At 67.7% G+C, this 25,737-nt stretch overlaps 1 protein-coding gene across 4 annotated transcripts; it reads left to right on the top strand.

The window, feature by feature from the left end:
* The first annotated feature begins 735 nt into the window (after positions 1–735).
* AGAP2 (ArfGAP with GTPase domain, ankyrin repeat and PH domain 2) lies at positions 736–23,670 on the top strand. 4 transcript variants are annotated; one of them, XM_054517738.1, is made up of 19 exons: positions 736–906; positions 9,722–9,780; positions 10,465–10,552; positions 11,269–11,354; positions 11,428–11,569; positions 11,651–11,785; positions 12,412–12,533; positions 12,606–12,758; positions 13,537–13,623; positions 13,701–13,805; positions 13,876–14,020; positions 14,092–14,202; positions 15,299–15,445; positions 15,718–15,777; positions 15,980–16,131; positions 16,209–16,299; positions 18,067–18,289; positions 20,768–21,023; positions 22,409–23,670. In XM_054517738.1, exons 1-19 carry the CDS (start codon positions 741–743, stop codon positions 22,664–22,666), a joined length of 2,586 nt encoding a protein of 861 aa, XP_054373713.1. In that variant the 5' UTR covers positions 736–740; the 3' UTR covers positions 22,667–23,670. The 4 variants fall into 4 exon arrangements, with proteins under 4 accessions (XP_054373713.1, XP_036255815.1, XP_036255812.1 ...); XM_036399919.2 differs by lacking the exon at positions 736–906 and adding an exon at positions 4,970–6,781; XM_036399922.2 differs by lacking the exons at positions 736–906; positions 15,718–15,777 and adding an exon at positions 4,966–6,781.
* Positions 23,671–25,737: the final 2,067 nt, after the last annotated feature.

The following is a 25,737-nucleotide window of genomic DNA, read 5'->3' as shown; positions in this document are numbered from 1 at the left end:
CACTGCTGTGTCCCTGTCTGCTGTGTCTGTGTCACCGTACCCATGTCCCAGCATGCTCATGTGTCACTGCACGTGTCCCCAGCGTGTCATGGCTGTGTCCGTGTCACCACACACATGTATGTCCCAGCATGCCCGTGTGTCCCCAGCGTGTGCACACAGCCCCCCGTGGGTGTCCCCCTGCGCTCCCAGGGTGTCCCCGCACAGCCGTGGTGTCCTCGGGGTGTCCCTGGTCTCCCACCCGTGTGTGTGTGTGTCCCCGCGTGTCCCCTGTGCTGTGTCCCCAGCATTTCACTGCTGTATGTGTCCCTGTCTGCTGTGTCCGTGTCACCGCACCCATGTCCCAGCATGCTCATGTGTCACTGCACATGTCCCCAGCGCGCCCGTGTGTCCCCAGCGTGTGCACACAGCCACCCGTGGGTGTCCCCCTCGCCCCCAGGGTGTCCCCGCACAGCCGTGGTGTCCTCGTGGTGTCCTCGGGGTGTCCCCCCAGCTCCCACCCGTGTGTGTGTGTGTGTCCCCGCGTGTCGCTGCCGTGCCCCTGGCGTGGCGTCGGGCGTGCCGGGCCGTGCCCGTGTCCCGGCGTGTCCCGGCGTGTCCCGGCTGTCCCGGTGCACCGGGGCCGGGCCGTGCCAGCCCCGCGCGGGCCGTGCCCGTGACGTGTCCCCGCGGGTGGCGCCGCGGCCCCGGCAGGAAGCGAGCACGGAGCGCAAACCGGGGCCGAGCGGGGTCCCGGGGGTGCCATGGGGGCCCCCCGAGAGCGGCGCGAGGTTCTGGCCGCCATCCGGGCCGAGGTGGCCCGGCACGAGGGGGCCAAGGGCCACCTGAACCGGCTGGTGCGGCTCGTGGAGAGCGTGCCCGAGCCCCGGCTGCGCGCCAGCCTGAGCAGCGCCCTCAGGGCCCTCCGAGGTACCGAGGGGACACCGGGGCTGGGGACACCGGGGGGACACCGGGGGGACACCAGGGGGACACTGAGGGGACACTGAGGGGCACAGGCAGGGGGACAGCAGCGCCCTCAGGGCCCTCCGAGGTACCGGGGACACCGGGGCTGGGGACACCGGGGGAACATGGAGGGACACTGGGGGAACACCGAGGGGACATGAGGGGTGCAGGCAGGGGGACAGGAGGATGGAGAGTGGATGGAGAGTGGATGGACAGGTGGATGGAGAGAGGATGGACAGATGGATGGATAGATGGATGGACAGTGGATGGAGAAAGGATGGAGAGTGGATGGAGGGTGGATGCACAGATGGATGGACAGGAGGATGGAGCGTGGATGGAGGGTGGATGGACAGGTGGATGGACAGTGGACGGAGAGTGGGTGGAGTGGATGGACAGGAGGATGGACAGGAGGATGGAGAGTGGGTGGAGTGGATGGACAGATGGATGGACAGCAGGATGGAGAAAGGATGGAGAGTGGATGGACAGATGGATGGACAGGAGGATGGAGAGTGGATGGACAGGTGGATGGACAGATGGATGGACAGTGGATGGAGAGTGGGTGGAGTGGATGGACAGATGGATGGACAGTGGATGGAGAGTGGGTGGAGTGGATGGACAGGCCGTGGGTGGAGGAGTGGGTGGGTGGAGGGATGAGGCGTGGGCAGATGGGTGGAGGAGCAGGGGGAGGGATGGAGGGATGGACAGACAGACAGGGAGATGGCTGGAGGCATGGATGGACAGATGGACAGCAGGGCAGGTGGAAGGGATGGATGGATGGATGGATGGATGGATGGATGGATGGATGGATGGATGGATGGATGGATGGATGGATGGATGGATGGATGGACGGACACAGGACAGGTGGATGGATGGATGGATGGATGGACAGGTGGTGGCTCAAGGCATTGACAGATAGGAGGGTGTAGCAGGGGACGGACACATGGACAGACAGATGGATGATGGACAGAGGAGAGAGGGGTGGAGGGGCATCCTATGGATGGATGGATGGATGGATGGATGGATGGATGGATGGATGGATGGATGGATGGATGGATGGATGGATGGACGGATGGATGGACAGACAGACAGAGAGTTGGCTGGAGGCATGGATGGACAGACAGACAGAAGGGCAGGTGGAAGGGATGGATGGACAATGAATGAGTGGACTGGTGGATGGACAAACAGGTGGATGCAGATACACAGGTGGAAGGATGGACAGATGGACAGGTGGATGCAGGGATGGATGGACGGATGGACGGATGGACGGACGGACGGACGGACGGACGGATGGATGGATGGATGGATGGATGGATGGATGGATGGATGGATGGATGGATGGATGGACAGAAGGGGGATGGACAGATGGACGGACGGACAGATGGACACATGGACAGATGTGACCCTGGTGTCCCCCAGCCCCACACTGTGCTGGTCTCTGGTCCCGTCCCAGCTCAGGGGGTCCCTGCCCCCCTTCCAGCAGAGCCCCCCCCATTCCATGCTCCGGTGCCCCCCCAGTGCCGCAGGGGGGGTTTGGCAGTGCCAGCCCCCATGGGGACCCAGCTGGGGGGCACGGGGGGGGGGGGGTGCAGGCCCGGCTGGGGGTTGGGGCCCCCCCATTTCCGTGCTGGGGCGGTTTCCGGGCCCTGCGCTGTGGGAACGGGGCCATGGGGCCACTTCCTCCTGTCTGCGTCTGCCGGGGGGGGCGGGGGGGCCCTGGGGGGACTGGGGGGGCTGGGGGGCTCTGGGGTGATTGGGGGGGCCCTGGGGGGATTGGGGGGGCCCTGGAGGGATTGAGGAGGCTCTGGGGGGACTGGGGGGGCTCTGGGGTGATTGGGAGACTCTGGGGGGATTGGGAGGGCTCTGGGGGTATTGGGGGCTCTGGGGGAATTGGGGGGGCTCTGGGGGTATTGAGGGCGCTCTGGGGGGATTGAGGGGGCTCTGGGGGAATTGGGGGGGCTCTGGGGGGACTGGGGGGGCTCTGGGGGTATTGAGGGAGCTCTGGGGGTATTGAGGGGGCTCTGGGGGTATTGGGCGCTCTGGGGGAATTGGGGGGGCCCTGCTGGAAGGGTCGGAGGGGCTGCTGGGGGAGGGGGGAAGCTGCTGTGTGGGAGGGGCTCTGGTGCTGCTGGGGGGGGCCTCGGGGGGGGCACTTGTTGCTGGGCTGGGGGGGGGGGGTCCCCGGCTGGGGGGGCTGCGGGGGTTTGGGGTCTCCTCCCCCCGATCGCCCCGCCCCCGCGCGGGGGTGTCCGGTGACGTCACTCGGGGCGGGGCTCCGTTGCCGCCCCCTGCCCGTTCCGAGCCCCCACATCCCTGTGCTCCCCCCCCCCACTCTGACATCTCCCGCGCGGTTGCCATGGCAACGGGAAGCCGGGGGATGCCGCGTTGCCAAGCGCCCGCTGTGGTACCCACGGAGCGCCGGGGGGGGCACAGAGCTCCCCCCGAGCCCCCTCCCACCCCCGGGGGGGCCCAGGGCTCTGCCCCGCCCCCGTTTAACCCCCCCAGCCCCACCATGGGGGTGCAGCGGCTTTGGGGACCCCAAAGGGACGGGGACAGGGATGGGGACACGGACAGGGATGGGGACAAAGATAGGGATAGGGATGGGGACACGGATGGGGACAGGGATGGGGACAGGAACAGGGACGGGACAGGGACGGAGATGGGGGCAGGGATTGGGGACAGTGATGGGGACAGGGATGGGGGTGGGGACAAGGATGGGATAAGGACAGGGATGGGGACATGGACAGGGATGGGGACAAAGATAGGGATAGAGATGGGGACACGAATGGGGACAGGGATGGGGACAGGGAGGGTACAGGAACAGGGATGGGACAGGGATGGGGACATGGACAGGGATGGGGGTGGGGACAAGGATGGGATAAGGACAGGGATGGGGACAGGGACAGGGACAGGGACAGGGATGGGGACAGGGCTGCTCTGGTGCTGGGGTCGGACCCGCCGTGACCCTGTGTCGTCGTCCCCCCCGCACAGCGTGGGACATCTGAGCGATGGGGAGGGGTGGCCCTTGCTTGGGGACACCGGGGGGCACCGGAGGGGGCAGCGCTGTCCCCATGGGGTGCTGAGGGCAGATCCCCCAGCCCCACGGTCACAGCCCCGGGGTGGCAGCATGGACACCTCTGGGGGTGCCCCCCCTGCCCGGAGCGGTGCCAGGTCGCGGGGACCCCGCGCGTGGAGGGCACACGGAGCCCAGCAGGGCCCGGACCCCAGCCCGACCTCCGGGGGGCACAGGGCGCCGAGGGGTCCCGCTGAGCCCCCAGCCCCGTGCGCCCCCCAAGCTGTGACACGCAGAGCCGGGGGGGTCACGCTGGCCTGGGGGACCCCAATGGCCGCGACCCCCGGCCCGGCTCCGCGAGGGGGACACGGGAGTGACGAGAGTGACACTGGGGGGGGTCCACGGCTGCTCCCAGCGCCATCCCCGCCGTTGCCGTGGTAACGGGATGCGCAGGGATGCTGCGCCGCTGCTAAAAAATGCCAGAAAAGGGGTGGATGAGCCTTCCCCGAGCCCCGCAAGACCCCCCAAAAAACCTCAAAGCCGCCCCCACGCCCCCCCAGCCCGCGGGACCCCTCCCGTGCCAGCGTTGGTGCCCCGGGAAGGGCAAGGAGGGGATTTAGGAGCGCGGGGAGAGCGGGATGGACGGAGGGGTGGACGGACGGACGGACGGATGGATGGATGGATGGATGGATGGATGGATGGATGGATGGATGGATGGATGGATGGATGGATGGATGGATGGATGGATGGATCGGCGGTGCAGGGGGCTGTCGGGGCGGGGGGGGGTCCCGGCATCCCAGCAGGTGCCGGAGCCGGTGCCGGGGGCTCGGGGGAGGCGCCCGGGAGCGCTCGCGCCTGCCCGGTAGCGGCGGGGCCGCCGCCCGCCCCCGCCCCAGCCCGGCCCTGGGAGCGGCGCATGGCGGAGAGCGGCGGCCCCGGCCCCCCCCGGCCGCTCAGGGCCCCCCCCGCCGGGCCCCGGCCCCCCCCCGGCCGCTCAGGGCCCCCCCCGCCGGGCCCCGGCCCCCGCCCGCTCCGCCGCCGCCGCCGCCGCCAAGGACGAGCCCGTCGGGCGCTGCCGTGAGCGCCGCTCCCGGGGGGGCCCGGGCATGACCCCCCCCGGCCCGTAACCCCCCCTCCCTCCGCTTCCCCCTTCCCCGCAGCCCCCGCGCCCCCTCCCCACCACCGCCCCTTTGCCCCCCCCATCCCGTGTCCCTCACGCCCCATCTCCCCTCCCATCCCCCCCCCCCGCACCTGTAACCCCCCCCTTCCCTGCCCCCCCCGACCCCCGGGTCCCCACACCCCCCTCCCCCCGCCCTGACTCCCGTCCGCTCCCCCCCCCGCCCCCAAAAGCCCCCGAGCCCTCCCCTGCCCGTCCCCAAAAGCCCCCGAGCCCTCCCCTGCCCGTCCCCAGCCCGGGGGGTTCCCCCGCGATGCCCCCCGGCCGCTGACCCGGGCTGGGGGGCGCGGCGAGGGGGTGGCCCCGATCCCGGGGGGGCGCCGGTGCTCGGCGGGGGGGGCGGCGGCGGTTCCAACCCCTCCGGGGGCGGGCGAGCGGCGAAGGCTTCGGGGAGGCAGGGCCGGGGGTGGGACCGGAGCATCGGCGGCACCGGCGGCCGCGGCGCCGCGCGGGGATCCAGGGGGGCCGGGGGGGGCGGCCCGGGGGGGCCCTGCCCGCACCCATGAGCAGGAGCACCGGCCTCCAGCGCAGGACCACCTACCTCATCTCGCTCACGCTGGTCAAGCTCGAGTCGGTGGGCGCCGCGGGGGAGGCGGAGGAGGCGGGGGGGGGTGGCGATGGAGCCCCTGGCCCCGGGGGGGCCGCGGCCGCCCCCCGCACCCCCGAGCCCGGCCGAGCCCGGCGGCCCGAGCGGCTCTTCCAGCGGCAGGACGCGCTCCGGATAAGTACGGCCGGTCCCGGCCCCCCCGGCCCCGACGCCCCCCGCCCCCGCTCGCCCGCCTCGCCCCCGGCCGTGCCCCCCAAACCCGACTCGGCCATGCTGCCCCCCCCGCCCCCCGCCGTGCCCCCCAAACCCGACCCGGCGCTGTTGCCGCCCCCCGCGCCCCCGGCCGTGCCCCCCAAACCCGACCCGGCGCTGTTGCCGCCCCCCGCGCCCCCCGCCGTGCCCCCCAAACCCGACCCTTCGCTGCTGCCCCCCCCTCTGCCGGCCGTGCCCCCCAAACCCGACCCCCGGGGGGCCAAGGGCACCTTGGAGGGGCCGGGGCACCGCGCTCTGGCCGCCCTGGACATCCCCCAGCCCGCCGGGACCCCCCGGCGCCCCCTGCTCAGCCAGGCCACCTGGGGGGGCCCCGAGGGTCCCCCGGAGGGAGCCAGGGCCCCCCCGCCGCCCCTGGACCCCCCCACGGGCTCCCCGCACCCCTCGGCCGGCGCTCGCCGCCTCCGCCTGGCCGGCCCCAAGCCCCCCAAAGCGGCGGCGGGCGGCGGGGGGAGCCGCGGGACCCCCGAGCCCCGGGCGGGCAAAGCCCCCGGCAAAGGCGCCGGCAGCCGCCTCTCGTGGCCCGAGGGAGAGGGGAAGGGGCGCCCCAAGGCGGGGGGCAAGAGCGAGGGGCCCCCCCGGGCCCGGCTGTCCCCCAGCAAGGGCAAGAGCAAGACCCTGGACTACAGCGACCTCCAGCCGGGGGTCCTGGTGCCCGCCCCCACCCCCGAGACCGGGCTCAAGCGGGGACGCGAGGGGGGTCGCGCCTCCACCCGCGACCGAAAGATGCTCAAGTTCATCAGCGGCATCTTCACCAAGAGCCCTGCGGCGACCCCCACCCACCCCGCGCCCCCCTGGTCTCCCCCCGGCGCCGAGCCGGCCGGGGGCACCCCGCACAGTGAGTACCGGCCCGGGGCAGCCCCGGCCGTGCTCGGTGTCCCCGCGGCCCTCGGGGAGCCGGGGCAGGGGTGGCGGTGCCCGCTGAGGCCGCGGGGCTGTGCCTCAGTTTCCCTGGCGGGCGGAGGAAGCGCCCGGACCCCCGGGGCCCGTGGGGGGCGGCAGGACCCGTCTGTGGCTGTGGGGTACGGGTGGGTGTGGGGTTCAGGGGGCTCTGACCCCCGGGCTGAGCTGTGGGTTGAGGGGGGCTGTGGAGAGGGGGCTGTGGGGTTCAGGGGGAGCTGTGACCCCCGGGCTGCGCTGCGGGGCTCGGGGGGCTGTGGGGTACAGGGGAGGCTGTGGGGTTTTAGGGGAGCTGTGGGGTACAGGGGGGGCTGTGGGGTTCAGGGGGAGCTATGAGGTTCAAGAGGGGCTGTGAGGTTTTAGGGGGTCTGTGGGGTATAGGGGGCTGTGACTCCCGGACTGGGCTGTGGGGTTCAGGGGGTCTGTGAGAAGGGGTCTGTGGGGTTTTAGGGGGGCTGTGGGGTATAGGGGGCTGTGACCCCCGCGCTGGGCTGTGGGGTTCAGGGGGGCTGTGGGGAGGGGGCTGTGGGGTTTTAGGGGGTCTGTGGGGTATAGGGGGCTGTGACTCCCGGGCTGCGCTGCGGGGCTCGGGGGGCTGTGGGGTACAGGGGGGGCTGTGGGGTTTTCGGGGAGCTGTGGGGTACAGGGGGGGCTGTGGAGTACAGGGGGGGCTATGAGGTACAAGAGGGGCTGTGAGGTTTTAGGGGGTCTGTGGGGTATAGGGGGCTGTGACTCCCGGGCTGGGCTGTGGGGTTCAGGGGGGCTGTGAGATGGGGTCTGTGGGGTTTTAGGGGGGCTGTGACCCCCGGGCTGTGCCGTGTTTGTGCCCTGGGCTGATGTGACCTCCCCACTTTGGCGGTGTCCGGTGTTGGCCGTGGGGGGATCCCCATGGTGGGGATCCCGTGCCTCAGTTTCCCCACTGGGGGAACTCCACGGGGGTCAGACGCGACCCCCACCTCCGTCGTTCTGTCCCGCCATCCATCCGTCCGTCTGTCCTCGCCTCCATCCGTGCGTCACACCCGTGCATCCTGTCCCCCATCTGTCCGGCCCCCCCGCGTCCTTCTGTCCCCCCCCCCGGCATCCCCTGTCTGCCTCACGCACCTTGGCACCGCGGGGTGCGTGGGCAGCACCTGCAGGGCCGGGGGTGGCACTCGGTGACAATGCGAGGGGTGACAGGCGGCAGCCTTAACCCTTTCCCGGCTGGCACGGACCCGGCTCCGCGCTGGGGGCACAAACTGAGGCACAGAAGGGAGGGGGGGCACCTCTGACCGTGTCCTGCCTCAGTTCCCCCTTGGTGGTGCCACCGCTGCCCAGAGGGGCTGGGGATGCCAGGTGGGAGATGTGGGGGGCACAGGGCACGTCCTTGTGCCACGCCAGGTGCTTGTGCCACGCCGTGTCCTTGTGCCATGTCCTGTCCTTGTGCCGTGTCCTGTCCTCATGCCACACCATGTCCCAGTGCCACGCCAGGTGCTTGTGCCACGCCGTGTCCTTGTGCCACGCACGCTGTGCTCTGGTGCCACCGCAGCCTCGTGCTGTGTCCCCGTGCCATGTCCTGTCCTCGTGCCATGCCATGTCCCAGTGCCACACCATGTTCTTGTGCCACACCATGTCTCAGTGCCACGCTGTGTCCTTGTGCCACACAATGTCCTCGTGCCGTGCCATGTCCTGTCCTCATGCCACCGTGTCCCAGTGCCACGCCATGTCCCTGTGCCACGCTGCCACGCCGTGTCCTGGCATCCATCGTGTCCCTTGTGCTCACACCACGCTGCATCCTCGGGCCTGAGGCTGTCGTGCACCGCTGGCATCGTGTCCCCATGCCCATCGTGTGCTGGAATCCTTGTGCCACCCCACATCCCCCTGCCATGCTGTGTCCTGGTGCCCATCGTGTCCTCAAGCCACATCCTTGTGCCACACCGTATCCCAGTGCCACGCTGTGTCCCCATGCCATGTCCTGTCCTCATGCCACACCATATCCCAGTGCCACGCTGCCACGCCGTGTCCTGGTGTCCATCGTGTCCCCGTGCCCATCGTGTGCTGGGATCCAGGCTGTCCTTGTGCCACCCCACATCCCCCTGCCGTGCTGTGTCTTGGTGCCTGTGGTGTCCTCATGCCACATCCTTGTGCCACGCTGTGTCCCGGTGCCTGTCACGGCCTGGTGGCTCCCATTGTGTCCCCGTGCCACACCACACCATGATGCCACACCGTGCCCTCAAGGCTGTCACATCCTGGAGTCTGTTGTGTCCCCATGCCACACCACATCCCTGTGCCACCCGGTGTCCCAGTGCCTGTCACGGCCCGGTGGCCCCCACTGTCCCCATGCCACACCACGTCCTGATGCCACGCTGTGCCCTCACAGCTGTCACATCCTGGAACCCGTTGTGTCCCCATGCCACACCACGTCCTGATGCCACACCGTGCCCTCACAGCTGTCACATCCTGGAACCCGTTGTGTCCCCACGCCACACCACGTCCTTGTGCCACCCGGTGCCCGTCGCGGCTCCCATCGTGTCCCCATGCCACGCCGTGCTCTCCATCCCCGTGCCCACCACGTCCCCCTGCCCTCTGCCTCCTCGTGCCTTGGCACACGACGCCTCGTGCTGCCACGTCCCCGTCCGTGCCACGTGGCATCTCCACGTCCTCCCGCCGCCCCCGCGGGCCCGGCGCCGTTGCTGGGTGACAGCTGGTGGCCGCCCCCGCAGGATCTGCTGCTGTGCTGCGGGGTGGGGGCACCCCCGGGATTGGGGCTCCTGGGGGTGCCCAGGGTTCCTGGGGGGGTGCCCGGGGTTCCTGGGGGTGCCCGGGGTTCCTGGGGGTGTCCGGGTTTCCTGGGGAGGTGCCAGGGATTCCTAGGCTGTGTCTCACCCATCTCCCTCTGCAGAGGCCTTGGTGAACAGCCAGGAATGGACCCTGGGCCGTTCTATCCCCGAGATCCGCCTGGTGGGTTCTGTGTCCTTATATCCCCATGTCCCCATGTCCCTGTGACCCGGGGCCACATGTCCTTGTGTCCCCGTGTCCTCGTGTCCTTGTGTCCCCACGTTCCCGTGTCCCCATGTCCCCTGAGGACCATGATGTCCCCATGCCCCCGTGTCCCCATGTCCCTATGTCCTCCCATGTCCTTGTGTCCTCATGTCTCCTTGTCCCCGTGTCCTCGTGTGCCCATGTCCCCGTGTCCCCATGTCCCCCCTGTGTCCCCTGAGGACTATGTCCCCATGTCCCCATGTCCCTGTGTCCCTGTGTCCCCGTGTCCCCATGTCCCCATGTTCCCATGTCCCCATGTCCCCATGTCCCTGTGTCCCCATGTCCCCCCTGTGTCCCCTGAGGACTATGTCCCCATGTCCCCATGTCCCTGTGTCCCCGTGTCCCCATGTCCCTGTGTCCCCATGTTCCCATGTCCCCATGTCCCCATGTCCCTGTGTCCCCATGTCCCCCCTGTGTCCCCTGAGGACCATGTCCCCATGTCCCCATGTCCCTGTGTCCCTGTGTCCCCATGTCCCCATGTCCCCGTGTCCCTGTGTCCCCGTGTCCCCATGTCCCTGTGTCCCCGTGTCCCCATGTCCCCATGTCCCTGTGTCCCCTGAGGACCGTGTCCCCAGCCATCCTGACTCCCCTCTGCCCACCCAGGGTGTCCTGGGCAGCAGCAAGAGTGGGAAGTCGGCGCTCGTCCATCGATTCCTCACCGGCTCCTACGTGGGCTTGGAGCCCACTGAGAGTGAGTGGTCACGGGGAGGATGTGGGCAGGGGACGGATGTGACCATGGGATGGACGTGACCATGGGATGGACACGACCATGGGCAGGGGATGGATGTGACCATGGGATGGACGTGACCATGGGATGGACATGACCATGGGCAGGGGATGGATGTGACCATAGCAGGGACATGACCACGGGCAGGGGATGGACGTGACCATGGGCATGGGATGGACACAGCCATGGGCAGGGGATGGACACGACCATGGGATGGACGTGACCATGGGCAGGGGATGGACACGACCATGGGCAGAGGATGGACACAGCCATGGGCAGGGGATGGATGTGACCATGGAATGGACGTGACCACAGGCATGGAATGGACATGACCATGGATATGGCATGAATGTGACCATGGACATATCACGGGGGTGGATTCAGTGATGGAGTGGCCATGGGGATGGAGATGGAGGAGTGGACATATCCATGGAGCTGGGCATGGGATGGACATGTGGTGGGGCTAGGCATGACCACGGGATGGACACGGTCATGGAATGGACAAGGTCACGATGCTGGGCATGGACAGGTGTGGAGATGGTGAAGGGGATGGACATGGGAACTTTTGGGGTCAAAGTGCTGGTCACACCTGGTGCTGGGCATGGCCATGGGAGGTTCCATCCATGTGGGCAGAGCAAACCTGCAGGGTCCCCCCCTTCCCCTCCCCTCCCCCACTGCAGGTGGCCAGTTCAAGCGTGAGGTGACCGTTGATGGCCAGAGCCACCTCCTGCTCATCCGGGAGGAGGCCGGCGCCCCGGACGCCCAGGTACGAGGGGACCGGGGCCCGGGGGGGCCACGCTGGCCAGAGCCGAGCCCTGACCCCCCCCGTGGCCCCCCAGTTTGCCAGCTGGGCGGACGCCGTCATCTTCGTCTTCAGCCTGGAGAGCGAGAGCAGCTTCGAGGAGGTGACGCAGCTGCACGCGCTGCTCAGCGACCTGCGCGGCACCAGCGACGTGGCCCTGGCGCTTGTGGGCACCCAGGGTGAGCCAGGGGGACACGGGGGGCTCTGTGGGGGTGGGAGCAGCACGGGGCACCCCCGGGTGACCCCCCCTGGCTCCCCAGACAAGATCAGCTCATCCAGCCCGCGGGCGGTGGAGGACGCGCGCGCCCGGGCGCTCTGCGGGGACGCGCGGCGCTGCCTCTACTATGAGACCTGCGCCACCTACGGCCTCAACGTGGACAGGGTCTTCACCGAGGGTGGGTGACTGTCCTCTGGGGGGGCTGGTGACATAGTGAGGGGGGGACAGCGACCAGAGTGTGATGGGGACCGTGGCCAGGTGGGATGGGCGCAGTGACCTGGTCAGACAGGGATGGTGGCCAGCGTGGGATCACATCCGGGTCCCCACAAGGGAGTGGTGGCCACAGGGCATTGTCTAGGTGGGACAGGGACCGTGTCCAGGTGGGATGGGGACAGTGGACAGGGCAGTGCAGGGGACAGTGTCCAGGTGGGGCAGACCCATGGCTGGGTAGGTCAGGGACCATGTCCACCCCTGTGGGATGGGGGCAGTGTCCACGTGGGATGGGGACAGTGGCCAAATGGGATGAGGATGAGGACCATGTCCAGCTGGGATGGGGCTCCTGCCCAGGTGGGATGAGGACCATGTCCAGGTGGGATAAGGATGAGGACCATGTCCAGGTGGGATAAGGATGAGGACCATGTCCAGGTGGGATGGGGATGGGGACCATGCCCAGGTGAGATGGGGACCATGCCCAGCTGGGATGGGGATGGGGCCCATGTCCAGGTGTGGGTATCTAGGTGTGGGTACCCCGGCCGGTGCCAGGGCAGGCTGGGGCCCGGCCCTCCTGACTCAGGCTCCCTGCAGTGGCCCAGAAGGCCGTGGCGCTGAAGAAGCAGCAGCAGCTGATGGCGTCCTGCAAGTCCCTGCCCAGCTCCCCGAGCCACTCGGCCGCCTCCACCCCAGTGGGGGGGGTCCACCCCAGCCAGGTAACCCCAGGTAACCCCCAGCCCCCTCCCCAGCCCCGGGCACAGCCCAAGGCTGACCCTGTGTCCTCCCAGACCAGCAATGGTGGCCACACCAGCGACTACTCCTCCTCGCTGCCCTCCACGCCCAACGTGAGCCACCGGGAGCTGCGCAGTGAGACCCCGGCCCCGCTGGGCACCCCCAGCTCGCTGCACCGCGGGGCCAAGCGCCGCACCAGCCTCTTCGCCGTGAGTGCACCGCGGGCACCGGGGGCACCCTGGCATGGCAGCGGTGACACGGGGGGTGTGACATGCTGGGTGTCCCCTTGGCGGTGTTGCCCAGAATGTCATCCTGACAGGGTGGTGGCAGCAAGGGACGTGTGGCAGCCCAGGTGTCCCCTGGAAGGGTGGTGACATTGAGGGGTGCAGGGCATCTCAGCTGTCCCCTTGGCATGGTGGTGGTGGCACTGAGGGACATGTGAGCATCTAGCGTGAGAGTGGGGGGCTCGCAGGGCACCCAGGATGGGCTTCTGATATGTACTCCAGCAGGGTGGTGGGGACACCTGACATCCCTAGTGACATGCTGGTGGTGGTGGTGGCACTGAGGGACACATGGGCACCCAGGATGTCCCCAATGTGGGGCTTCTGATGTGTCCTCCAGCAGGATGGTGGGGACACATAGCATCCCTAGTGCCCCTCTGGGACATGGTGGTGGTGGCACTGAGGGACACGTGGGCATCCAGTGTGGGAGTGGGGGGCACACAGGGCACACAGGGTGGGCTTCTGATGTGTCCTCTAGTAGGGTAGTGGTGACACATGGCATCCATAGCACCCCTGTGACACGGTGGTGGTGGCACTGAGGGACGCGTGGGCACCCAGGGTGTTCCCACCATGGGGCCGCGGTGCTGGGGTCTGTGGCACCCCAACGTCCCCACCACCAGGCTGCAGCAGTGGGGGACATGTGGGCACGCCAGTGTCCCCAGCTGTGCCCCGAGTGCCACCCCGTGTCCCATCCCCGTGCCCACAGACGCGCCGTGGCAGCGACTCCGAGAAGCGCAGCCTGGACAGCCGAGGCGAGGGCGCCGGCAGCGGCCGTGCCATCCCCATCAAGCAGGTGGGTGGTGGCAGTGGCAGGAGGCTGTGGCTGTGTCCCAGTGTCCCCTGTGTCCCCTCACTGCTCCCTGTCCCCAGAGCTTCCTGCTGAAGCGCAGCGGCAACTCCCTGAACAAGGAGTGGAAGAAGAAATACGTGACCCTGTCCAGCAACGGCCTCCTCTTCTACCACCCCAGCATCAACGTGAGCATCCCCGTCCCCCCGTGTCCCCAAAGGGTGGCAGAGCCCGGTGTCACCCTCGCTGTCCCCCCAGGACTACATCCACAGCACGCACGGCAAGGAGATGGACCTGCTGCGCACCACGGTCAAGGTGCCGGGGAAGCGCCCGCCCCGCGCCATCTCTGCCTGCGGCCCCTCGGCCAGCATCAATGGGCTGCTGAGAGACCCCGAGCCCGCCGGTGAGCCCCGGGGCACCGCGGGTGGGGGGACACCCCGGGCACGCCGGTGACACCGTCCCTCGCCCTTGCAGCCGCCGTCCCCTCGGTGGGGCTGAGCCTGCCCCCAGAGCCGGGGCTGAAGGTGGTGGGCAAGGGGTCCCTGCAGCGCTGCGCCTCCGCCTCCGGCGCCAAGCTGGCCTCAGGTGAGTGACACCGGCACGGGCAGGGACACTGCCACCTCCCGGGCCACCCACAGGGACATCCCCATGGTGGCCCCACTGAGCAGCTGGTGGCCCTTGGTGGCCCTGGTGGCCTTGGAGGCCACGGTAAACCTGGTGGTCCTGGTGAGCCCAGGGACCAGGTGGCCCTTGGTGGCCCTGGTGACCACGGTGAGCTGAGGGACCTGGTGGCCCTTGGTGGCCCTGGTGGTTCTGGTAGTTCTGGAGGCCACAGTAACCCTGGTGGACTTGGTGAGCCCAGGGATCTGGTGGCCCTTGCTGACCCCGGTGACCACAATAACCCCCACAATAACCCTGATGGTCATGGTGAGCCCAGGGACCAGGTGGCCTTTGCTGACCCCAGTGACTCCTGAGCAGCTCAGGGACCAGGTGGCCCTTGGTGGCCCTGGTGATTTTGCTGGCTCCAGAGGCCACAATAACCCTGGTGGTCCTGGTGAGCCCAGGGACCTGGTGGCCCTTTGGTGGTGCCGGTGGCCACAGTGAAACTGCTGGCCCTGGTGGCACATGGACCTGGGAGTCCCAGAAGCCACAACGAACCTGGTGAGCCTGGTGAGCCCAGTGGCCCTGGTGACCCCCATAACTCTGGTGAGCCGAGAGGCTCTTGTGGCCCTGGTGGCCCCAGGTGTTTTGGTAAGACCAATGAACTTGGTGGCCTTGGGGTGGCAGTGAGATCAGTGACCCTGGTGAGCTCTGATGGCCCCAGTATGCCCAGCAGCTCTGGGGGACTTGTAACCCTGGTGACCCCAGTGAGTCCAGTGGCCCTGGTGGCCCAAATGGACTTGGTGACCCTGATAGCCCTGACCTGGGTGGTTCTGATGGACTTGGGGACCCTGATAGCCTTGAGTGGTTCTGATGGATTTGGTGACCCTGATAGCCCTGACCTGGGTGTCCCAAGTGGACTTGGTGACCCTGATAGCCCTGGCCTGAGTGCTTCTGATGGGCTTGGTGACCCTGGTGGCCTCAGTGCTCCTGGTGAGCTCCCTGCTCCTCGGGAGCCAGGTGGCCCCGGTGACGCCGGTGTCCATGGTGTCCCCAGTGTCCCACGTGTGTGTCTTGGCAGAGTCCCCGCTGTCCTTCGAGGCCGTGTCCAGCCCTGGCAGCGCTGGCAGGGACCCTCCACCCTCGCCCCTGGTGGACAGGAAGAAGCACCGGAGGAAGAAGCTGATGACGCCGTCCAAGACCGAGGGCTCGGGTGGGCAGGCAGAAGGTGGGTGCCACAGCCATGTGTCCCCAGCCCCAGTCCCCCACGGCACAGTGGGGACAAGGCCACCGTCCTCCACGGCAACGACGCCCCGGAATTCGGGGGGATCTGGGCTGATGCTGCCCCTCACCCCCCGGCCACGCTCAGCCACGCTGTCCACGCACCCCCCTCGCTCTGCCACTGCCTGCCACCTTCTGCACCGTCCCCAGGGCTTCGTGGGCCCCCCTGACTCTGTCCCCGTTTCCTCTCTCTACTCCTGCTGCCCGGACCCTCCGCAGCCAAGCGCAAAATGTGGAAATTAAAAAGTTTTGGTAGTTTAAGAAATATTTATAAAACAGGTAACGTGGCGTGAGCGGTGCCTCCCGTGCATGTGGCTGTGCCCCCCTTGCCTGCTGCCAGCACACCCCAGCAGGGGTGGGGACCTCTGGGGAGCGGGGTGGGCAGGATTTGGGTGCCAGGGGTGGGTTTGGGGGGCTGGGACAGCAGTGGGTGCCGGAGCCCCCCATCCCAGCGCCCCCCCGGGGGTCTCTGGTCCCGCAGAGGAGGAGAACTTTGAGTTCCTGATCGTGTCGAGCACGGGGCAGACGTGGCACTTCGAGGCCGGCAGCTTCGAGGAGCGCGACGCATGGGTGCAGGCCATCGAGAGCCAGATCCTGGCCAGCCTGCAGTGCTGCGAGAGCAGCAAGAACAAGGTGGGACCTCGGCGGCGGGGCTGGCAGGGCGGCCGTGCCACCCCCCTGCCCCTCTCACCCCCTGTGCCCCCCTCCAGGCGCGCATGGACAGCCAGAGCGAGGCCGTGGCCATCCAGGCCATCCGCAACGCCCGAGGGAACTCGCTCTGCGTGGACTGCGGGGCACCCAGTGAGTCTGGGGACAATGGGGGACAGTGGGGGGGACATGAGGGGACATGAGGGGACATCAGTTCATGGGACATGAGGGGACATCAGGTCATAGGACAGCAGTGCCCATGGGAACTCACTCTGCGTGGACTGCAGGGCACCCAGTGAGTCTGGGGGGACAATGGGGGACAGCAGGGGGCATAGGAGGGCGTGGGACATGGGGGGACATCAGGTCATGGGACATGAGGGGACATCCATTCATGGGACAGCAGTGCCTGTGGGATCTCGCTCTGCGTGGACTGTAGGGCACCCAGTGAATCTGGGGGACAATTGGGGACAATGGGGGACAACAGGGGGCACGGGGGGCCGTGGGACATGAGGGGACATCCATTCATGGGACATGAGGGGACATCAGGTCATAGGACAGCAGTGCCCGTGGGAACTCACTCTGCATGGACTGCGGGGCACCCAGTGAGTCTGGGGGGACAATGGGGGACAATGGGGGGACATGAGGGGACATGAGGGGAGATCAGTTCATGGGACATGAGGGGACATCAGGTCATGGGACATGAGGGGACATCAGGTCATGGGACAGCAGTGCCCATGGGAACTCACTCTGCGTGGACTGCAGGGCACCCAGTGAGTCTTGGAGGACAATGGGGGACAACAGGGGGCACGGGCCGTGGGACATGGGGGGACATCAGGTCATGGGACATGAGGGGACATCAGTTCATAGGACAGCAGTGCCCATGGGAACTCACTCTGCATGGACTGCGGGGCACCCAGTGAGTCTTGGAGGACAATGGGGGACAGCAGGGGGCATAGGAGGGCGTGGGACATGGGGGGACATGAGGTCATGGGACATGGGGGGACATCAGTTCATGGGACAGAGGTGCCCTGCAAAGCCCTGACCCCAGGTGTGGTGCCACGGGGTGAGATTGTGCCACGGGCCATGGGCCACCTGGCAGCTGGGGCAAGGGAGGACTTGGGCCACGTGATGGCATGTGTGACACGTGTGACACGGTGCCGTGGGTCACATGATGTCCTGGGTTGGGTGTTGGCATGGACCACACGGTGCCATGGGTCACACCATGCCAGGGTCACACAATGCCATGGGACACGTGATGCCATGGGTGACATGATGCCACTCAGTTCCATGGGCCACACCGTGCCAGGGTCACACAACGCCATAAGCCACACAATGCTGTGGGGACATAATGACATGGGTGACACAATGCCACGCGGTGCCATGGGTCACACAATGGATGGCACGGTCCACACAGTGCCATGGGTCACACCATGCCAGGGTCACACAATGCTGTGGGACATGATGCCATGGGTGACATTGATGCCACGTGGTGCCATGGCCCACACGATGGATGGCAGAGGAGACACAGTGCCATGGGCCACACTGTGCTAGGGTCACACAATGCCATAAGCCACATAATGCCATGGGGGACATGATGCCATGGGTGACACGATGCCACATGGTGCCATGGCCCACACGATGGATGGCACAGGTCACACCATGCCGGGGTCACGCAATGCCATGGGACACGTGATGCCATGGGTGATGATGCCACGCGGTGCCGTGGGTCATGCTGTGCCAGGGTCACGCAATGCCATGGGACATGTGATGCCATGGGACACGTGATGCCATGGGTGACACGATGCCACGCGGTGCCGTGGGTCATGCTGTGCCAGGGTCACACCGTGTGTCACACTGCGTCCCACCGCGGGGACCCCAGGGGTGCCACATCTCACCCAGCACCCCCTGCTCACCCCGCAGACCCCACGTGGGCCAGCCTGAACCTGGGTGCCCTGATCTGCATCGAGTGCTCGGGCATCCACCGCAACCTGGGCACGCACGTGTCGCGCGTGCGCTCGCTGGACCTGGACGATTGGCCCCGCGAGCTGACCCTGGTGCTCTCGGCCATCGGCAACGCCACCGCCAACAGCATCTGGGAGCAGAACCCCCGCGGGCGCTGCAAGCCCACGCACGAGTCCTCCCGGTGGGTGCGCCCTGCCCCGTGTGCCCCAGCGTCACCCCCTTGTCACTGTGTGCCCCAGTGTCACCCTTGTCCTTGTGTGCCCCAGTGTCACCTCTTGTCACTGTGTGCCCCAGTGTCACCCCCTTGTCACTGTGTGACCCAGTGTCACCCCTGCCCTGTGTGCCTGCAGTGTCACCCCCTTGTCACTGTGTGCCCCAGTGTCACCCCTGCCCCGTGTGCCCCAGCATCACCCCCTTGTCACTGTGTGCCCCAGCGTCACCCCCTTGTCACTGTGTGCCCCAGTGTCACCCTCGTCCTTGTGTGCCCCAGTGTCACCTCTTGTCACTGTGTGCCCCCAGTGTCACCTCTTGTCACTGTGTGCCCCAGTGTCACCCCCTTGTCACTGTGTGCCCCAGTGTCACCCTTGTCACTGTGTGCCCCCAGTGTCACCCCCTTGTCACTGTGTGACCCCAGTGTCACCCTTGTCCTTGTGTGCCCCAGTGTCACCTCTTGTCACTGTGTGCCCCCAGTGTCACCCCCTGCCCTGTGTGCCCCCAGCGTCACCCCCTTGTCACTGTGTGCCCCCAGTGTCACCCTTGTCACTGTGTGACCCAGTGTCACCTCCTTGTCACTGTGTGCCCTCAGTGTCACCCCCTTGTCACTGTGTGCCCCCAGTGTCACCCTTGTCACCGTGTGCCCCCAGTGTCACCTCTTGTCCCTGTGTGCCCTCAGTGTCACCCCTGCCCCATGTGCCCCAGTGTCACCCCCTTGTCACTGTGTGCTCCAGTGTCACCTCTTGTGCCTGTGACACCACATGGCCCTGTGCTCTGTGCTGCCATGATGCCACCCTGTCATTCCTGATGGTGCCATGTGTCCCTTGTGTCCCCTATGCCACCATGATGGCACCCTGCCATCCCTGATCTCACCACATGTCCCTTATGTCCCCTATGTCACTGTGACGCTGCCCTGCCATCCCTGATGCCACCACAAGTTCCTGTCCCCTATGCCACCATGATGCCACCCTTCCCTCCCTGATGCCCTATGTCCCCACCCCGTGTGTCACCGCTGTGCCACCCCACGGACCCTGATGCCCCTTCTCCTCACGTCAATGCGGTGCCACCCCACATACCCAATGCCCCCGTGTCCCCACCCCGCTGTCCCTTGTGACCCCACGACCCAGCAATGCCACACTGACACCCCTGCCCTTCCTGATACCCCTGTGTGGCACCTCCCGTGCCACCCTGCTGCCACCCTCTGTCCCTGGCCCTCAGGTGTCCCCCCTGCTCTCACTCTCCCTGTCCCTGCGGTGCCACTGTGCACCCCTGCCACCTTTGTGTCCCCACTGCCACACCCCTGAGTCCTCACACCCTCTCTGTGCCCAGGGAGCAGCAGGAACTGCAGCTCTGTGTCCCCGTGGTGCCACTCTGCTGTCCCTAACACCCTGTGTCCCCCTGTGTCCCCATGCCCCCATGCCCAGGGAGGAGCGGGAGTTGTGGATGTGTCCCCAGCTCCCCGTGTCCCCCGTGTAACCATGCCCAGGGAGGAGTGGGAGTTGCAGATGTGTCCTTAACTCCCTGTATCCCCACGTCCCCGTGTCCCCATGGCCCCTCTGTGCCCAGGGAGGAGCAGGAGTCGTGGATGTGTCCCTAACTCCCCATGTCCCCATGTCCCCTGTGTGCCCTGTGTCCCCCGTGCCCAGCAAGGAGAGGGAGTTGTGGATCTGTCCCTAACTCCCCGTGGCCCCTGTGTCCCCCATGTCCCACTGTGTCCCCATTCCCCCTCTGTGCCCATGGAGGAGCAGGAGTTGTGGATCCATCTCTAACTCCCCATGCCCCCCATGTCCCTGTGTCCCCATGCCCAGGGAGGAGCGGGAGTCGTGGATGTGTCCCTAACACCCCATGTCCCCCTGTGTCCCCCGTGTCCCCATGCCCCCGTGCCCAAGGAGGAGCAGGGATTTTGGATTTGTCCCTAACACCCTGTGTCCCCCATGTCCCCTCTGTCACCCATGTCTTCTGTGTCCCCTGTGTCCCCATGCCCCGGTGCCCAGGGAGGAGCAAGAATCATGGATTCGTCCCCAGCTCCCTGTGTCCCCTGTGTCCCTGTGCCCCAGTGCCCAGCAAGGAGAGGGAGTTGTGGATGTGTCCCTAGCTCCCCGTGTCCCCCATGTCCCTCATGTCCCCGTGTCCCCTCTGTGCCCAGGGAGGAGCGGGAGTCATGGATGTGTCCCTAACTCCCTGTGTCCCCTGTGTCCCCATGCCCAGGGAGGAGTGGGAATTGTGGATGTGTCCCTAACTCCCCGTGTCCCCTGTGTCCCCTGTGTCCCCTGTGTCCCCATGCCCAGGGAGGAGCGGGAGTCATGGATGTGTCCCTAACTCCCTGTGTCCCCTGTATCCCCTGTGTCCCCATGCCCGCATATCCAGCGAGGAGGGGGAATTGTGGGTTTGTCCCTGACACCCCATGTCCCCCTGTGTCCCCTGTGTCCCCCTGCTCTGTGCCCAGGGAGGAGCGGGAGTCGTGGATCCGTGCCAAGTACGAGCAGCGCCTGTTCCTGGCCCCGCTGCCCGCGGCCGAGGCGCCGTTGGCCGAGCGGCTGCTGGTGGCCGTGGGCCAGCAGGACCTGCCCGCGGTGCTGCTGCTGCTGGCCCACAGCCACAAGGAGCAGCTGAACGTGCCCACGGCCGACGCCGAGCGGCGCACGGCGCTGCACCTGGCCTGCGACACCGCCCAGGTGGTGGTCACCCAGCTGCTGGTGTGGGTACGTGGGCACGGCTCGGTGGGCACGGAGGTGGGCAGGGGGGTAGCGGGGTCTTGGGGGGGGCTGTGGGGGATGTGGGGTCACCATGGGTGGTGGGGGATGGACATGAGGGGGGTGGTATGGTTGTGGGGACTGTGGGGCGGGTGTGGGGGATGTGGGGTGGTCACTGGGGATGTGGGGTGGTCATGGGGACCATGGGGTGGTCATGGGGGTTGTGGGGTGGTCATGGGGGATGTGGGGTGGTCATGGGGACCATGGGGTGGTCCTGATGGATGTGGGGTGGTCATGGGGACCATGGGGTGGTCATGGGGCATGTGGTGTGGTCATCAGGGATGTGGTGGGGTCTTGAGGGATGGGGGGTGGTCATGGTGACCATGAGGTGGTCACGGGGGACATGGTATGGTCGTGAGGGATGGGGGTTGGTCACTGGGGATATGGTGTGGTCATGGGGACACGGTGTGGTCATCAGGGCCATGGTATTGTCTTGAGGGATGTGGTGTGGTCATGGGGACCATGGGGTGGTCATTGGGGATGTGGTGTGGACATTGGGGACTGTGGGGTGGTCATGGGGACCATGGGGTGGTCACTGGGGGCATGGTATTGTCTTGAGGGATGGGGGGTGGTCTTGGAGGATGGGGGATGGTCATGGGGACCATGGGGTGGTCATTGGGGACGTGGTGTGGACATTGGGGACTGTGGGGTGGTCATGGGGAGTGTGGGGTGGTCATTGGGGACTGTGGGGTGGTCATCAGGGATGTGGTGTGGTCATGGGGAACATGGGGTGGTCACTGGGGACATGGGGTGGTCATTGGGAACGTGGTGTGGTCTAAGGGACCATGGGGTGGTCATTGGGGATGTGGTGGGGTCTTGAGGGATGGAGGGTGGTCATGGGGACTGTGGGGTGGTCCTGAGGGATGTGGGGTGGTCATGGGGACATGGGGTGGTCATCGGGGATGTGGTGGGGTCTTGAGGGATGTGGGGTGGTCATGAGGACCATGGGGTGGTCATGGGGACCATGGGGTGGTCTTGGGAACTGTGGCATGGCCAGGAGGTGAGTGATGTGGCCACGAGGACCATGGGGTAGCTTTGGAGGATGTGGTGTGGTCACGGGGACCATGGGGTGGTGATGGGGACTATAGGGTGGTGATGGGGACGTGGAGTGGTCACTGGGGATCTGGTGTGGTCATGGGGGACACGGTGCGGTCCTGGGGACAATGGCATGACCATGGGGGATGTGAAGTGTCCATGGCCATCCTGGGATGTGCCACAACACCCGGGGGGACGCGGGGGCCGTGCCCCATCCCTGGGGGACCCCGCACGGCCTCTGGGGCTGTGCCAGGGTGACACGCGGTGGCTCCGCTGGTGACACCCGGCCGTGCCCGCAGTACGGGGCCGATGTGCGGGCCCGGGACGGTCACGGCCGCACCGCGCTGTTCTACGCCCGCCGCGCCGGCAGCCGCGAGTGCTCCGACATCCTGCTGCAGCACGGCTGTCCCGGCGAGGGGCCCGGCAGCCCCCCGACCCCCGGCAGCCCCCCGACCCCCGGCCCCCCGACCCCCGGCGGGCCCCCGACCCCCGGGCCCCGCCGCCGCAGCAGCTGCGCCAGCGTGGGGCCCTGCGAGCCCCGCTCTGCCCTGGTATAGCCCCGAGGGGCCCGGAGCCCCCCCCCGGTGCCACCCCCGGCTGGGCGTGCCCGCGGCCCGGGCCCATCCCGGTGCCGCCGCCGGGCTCGCCCCGTGCCCACGGTTTGTACTTTTGATGCTCTATTTATTATCCTTTATTATCCTTTCCATGTCGGGGTCTCCGCTGGTCCTGTCCCCCCCCTCTCCGTGCCAGGGACCCCCACGCCTGGGGTCACAGTGATGCCACTGCCACCTTCCTGTCCCCTGCCCGGGGTATTGTGCCCCAGCGTGGGGTGGGCACAGCTGGGCTGGGGGCACTGAGGGCGGGGTCACTCCTTGCCCGTGCCGTCCCCTGTCCCTGTCACCCTCACCCCGCCGTTGTCCCCTGCTCACATCCCCCTGGCCCCGTTCCCGCGTGCTGTGTCCCCCTGCCCTTGTCACCTCCCCAAGTCACCCTGGCCACCCCCTCTGTCCCCCTGTCCCCGTGTCCCCCCGGCCCTGGCACAGCCCCGCTCGGTGGCAGGAGCAGAGCAGACCCCGACCCCCCCTCCTTTTCTACAACAACCTTTTGTACGCCCCCTCCCCCTTTCCGTGCCCTGCCACCCCCCCCGTGGCCCGACCCCCCCCCCCCGCCCCCCGTTTCTCGGCGTCCCCTGGGGATCCCCGTTAATTTATTGCTTTGTTCAGAGATAGGATAGAGCCAGCCCCTCCCCCCGCGGGGGGGCACCGCCGGCGGGACCCCCGAGCCCCTCCCGCCGGCCTGGGGGGGCCGCCGCGCCCCCCCGTCCCGGGACCCCCCCATGAATGTAGGGGCGCCCCAGCTGTGACGCCCCCGAGACGCCCCCGCGGGGCCGGCGGGGCTGAGCCGGGGAGCCCGGGGGGGGCCGGGGGGGTGGGAGGGGTCGGTGGGGGGGGGGCCCAGGCCCGGGGGGGGCCCGGGGGGTCCGGGGGGGCCCGGGGGGCCGGGCCGTGTACAGAGACTTCATCTCTCGGGTGTGACTGTAAGTACGTGACAATGTCGGACACTGGTGCTGTGACACGGCTCGTCCTTCCAGGGGGGGCACGGGGGACATGGAGGACACGGGGGGCACCGGGGAGCACGGGGACATAGAGGGCAAAGGGGACAGGGGGGACGGGGGGAACACGGGGGCACAGGGGACACGGGGGGCACTGGAGACACGGGGGGCATGGGGGACATGGGGGACACGGGGGGCACTGGAGACACGGGGATGGCAGGAACGCGGGGGGGCACAGGGGACACGAGGGGGCACAGGGGACATGGAGGACACAGGGGACATGGGGGGACACAGGGGACACGAGGGGACACAGGGGAGACGGAGAGCACAGGGGACACTGCGTGTGAGTGGCACAGGGGACATGGAGGGCACGGGGGACACCGGGGGGCACAGGGGACAACGGGGGGCATAGGGGACACAGGAGACACGGGGGACAATGAGGGCACAGGGGACATGGGGGGGCACAGGGGACATGGAGAGCACAGGGGACACGGAGGGCACGGGGGACACGGGGATGGCAGGAACGCGGGGGAGCACAGGGGACACGGGGGCACAGTGGTGGCAGGGATGTGGGGAGGTACAAGGGACACAAGGGGGCACGGGGGACACGGGGGGACACAGGAGACATGGGGGAGCACAGGGGACACAAGGGGGCATAGGGGACATGAAGGGCACAGGGGACACGGAGGACACGGGGGGGCACAGGGGACACGAGGGTGGCAGGAACGCGGGGGCACAGGGGGCACAGCATGCGGGGGACACGGGAGGGGTACAGGGGACATGGGGGACATGGAGGGCACAGGGGACATGGAGGGGGCACGGAGGACACAGGGGACATGAGGGGACACAGGGAACATGGAGAGCACAGAGGACACGAGGGGTAGGATGGGACACAGGGGACATGGAGAGCACAGGGGACACGGGGGGGCACAGGGGACCCAGGGGACATGGAGAGCACAGAGGACACGAGGGGTAGGATGGGACACAGGGGACATGGAAAGCACAGGGGACACGGGGGGCACAGGGGACACAAAGGACATGGTGGGGCATAGGGGACATGGAGGGCACAGGGGACACGGGGTACATGGGGGAGCACACGGAGGACACGAGGAGGCACAGGGGACACGATGGGGCACAGGGGACATGGAGGACACAGGGGGGCACAGGGGACACGGAGGGCACGGGGGGGCACAGGGGACACGGGGGGGCACAGGGGACACCGCGCGGGGCGTTGGTGGCACGGAGAGTGGGTGGCACGGGGGGGGCTGAGCACACGGCGGGTGAGTGACACGGTCACAGCGGGGATGCGTGACAGGACGGTGGGGACACGGGGTGGGTGACACAGGTGGCACTTGGGGGGGGGAATGACCCGAGGTTGGGGCATCACGGGGGGGTGGCACACAGTGACAGGGGGTGGGTGACAGTGAGTGACAAGCGGGGTTGTGACAGGGCGGGGGGGTCCGGCCTCTGTGCACGGCTGGGGGGGCACTGGGGGACACGGGGAGGGGACACCGAGGGTAACTGGGGGGCAATGGGGGGGCACTGGGGGGCACTGGGGGGCACTGAGGGCACTGGGACACACGGGGTGGGGACACCGGGGGACACTGGGGAGGGGTCGCTGCCCCGGTCCGTGACACGCCGGTCACCGGCGCCCCCGCCCTGACCGGAACGGAGCGGAGGGGGCGGGACAACGTCACAGTGGGCGTGATCATCTGATCTAGGGGCGGGGCTTACATAGTAATGAGATGGGCGGGGTCTGAGAGAAAGCGGTGAGGTATGTAAGACCGCCTATATGTAAATGAGGGGCGTGGCAAACAAGATATTATGGTTCAAAGGGGCGGGGCTTGATAGGTAGGCAAGGGTGTTGTGCAAATGAGATGGGCGTGGCTAAACAGGCGAGGGCAGTGGGCTGTGCCCGCCGTGTGGGTGGGGCTTAGAGGGGTGTGGTCATAGGTGGGCGTGGCCTGTGGAACTGGGTGGAGCCAACCCCGCCCGGCTGCAGCCGCTGGGCAGCGGAGATGGGGAGGGGACACGGGGGGGCCGGGGGGGCTGTGCGGGGACAAAGGGACACGGGGA

This window comes from Molothrus ater, chromosome 30, assembly GCF_012460135.2.
Source record: "Molothrus ater isolate BHLD 08-10-18 breed brown headed cowbird chromosome 30, BPBGC_Mater_1.1, whole genome shotgun sequence".
Classification (NCBI taxonomy): domain Eukaryota; kingdom Metazoa; phylum Chordata; class Aves; order Passeriformes; family Icteridae; genus Molothrus; species Molothrus ater.
Note: the sequence above shows the minus strand (reverse complement) of the source record. Positions and strands in the feature narration are given on the sequence as shown.

Coding starts and splice junctions, on each gene's coding strand:
- AGAP2 (XM_036399919.2), top strand. CDS start 5,629: ATGAGCAGGAGCACCGGCCTCCAGCGCAGGACCACCTACCTCATCTCG. Junction 11,570..11,650: donor GGCGCTTGTGGGCACCCAGG/GTGAGCCAGGGG, acceptor CTGGCTCCCCAG/ACAAGATCAGCTCATCCAGC. Junction 16,132..16,208: donor GCGAGAGCAGCAAGAACAAG/GTGGGACCTCGG, acceptor GCCCCCCTCCAG/GCGCGCATGGACAGCCAGAG.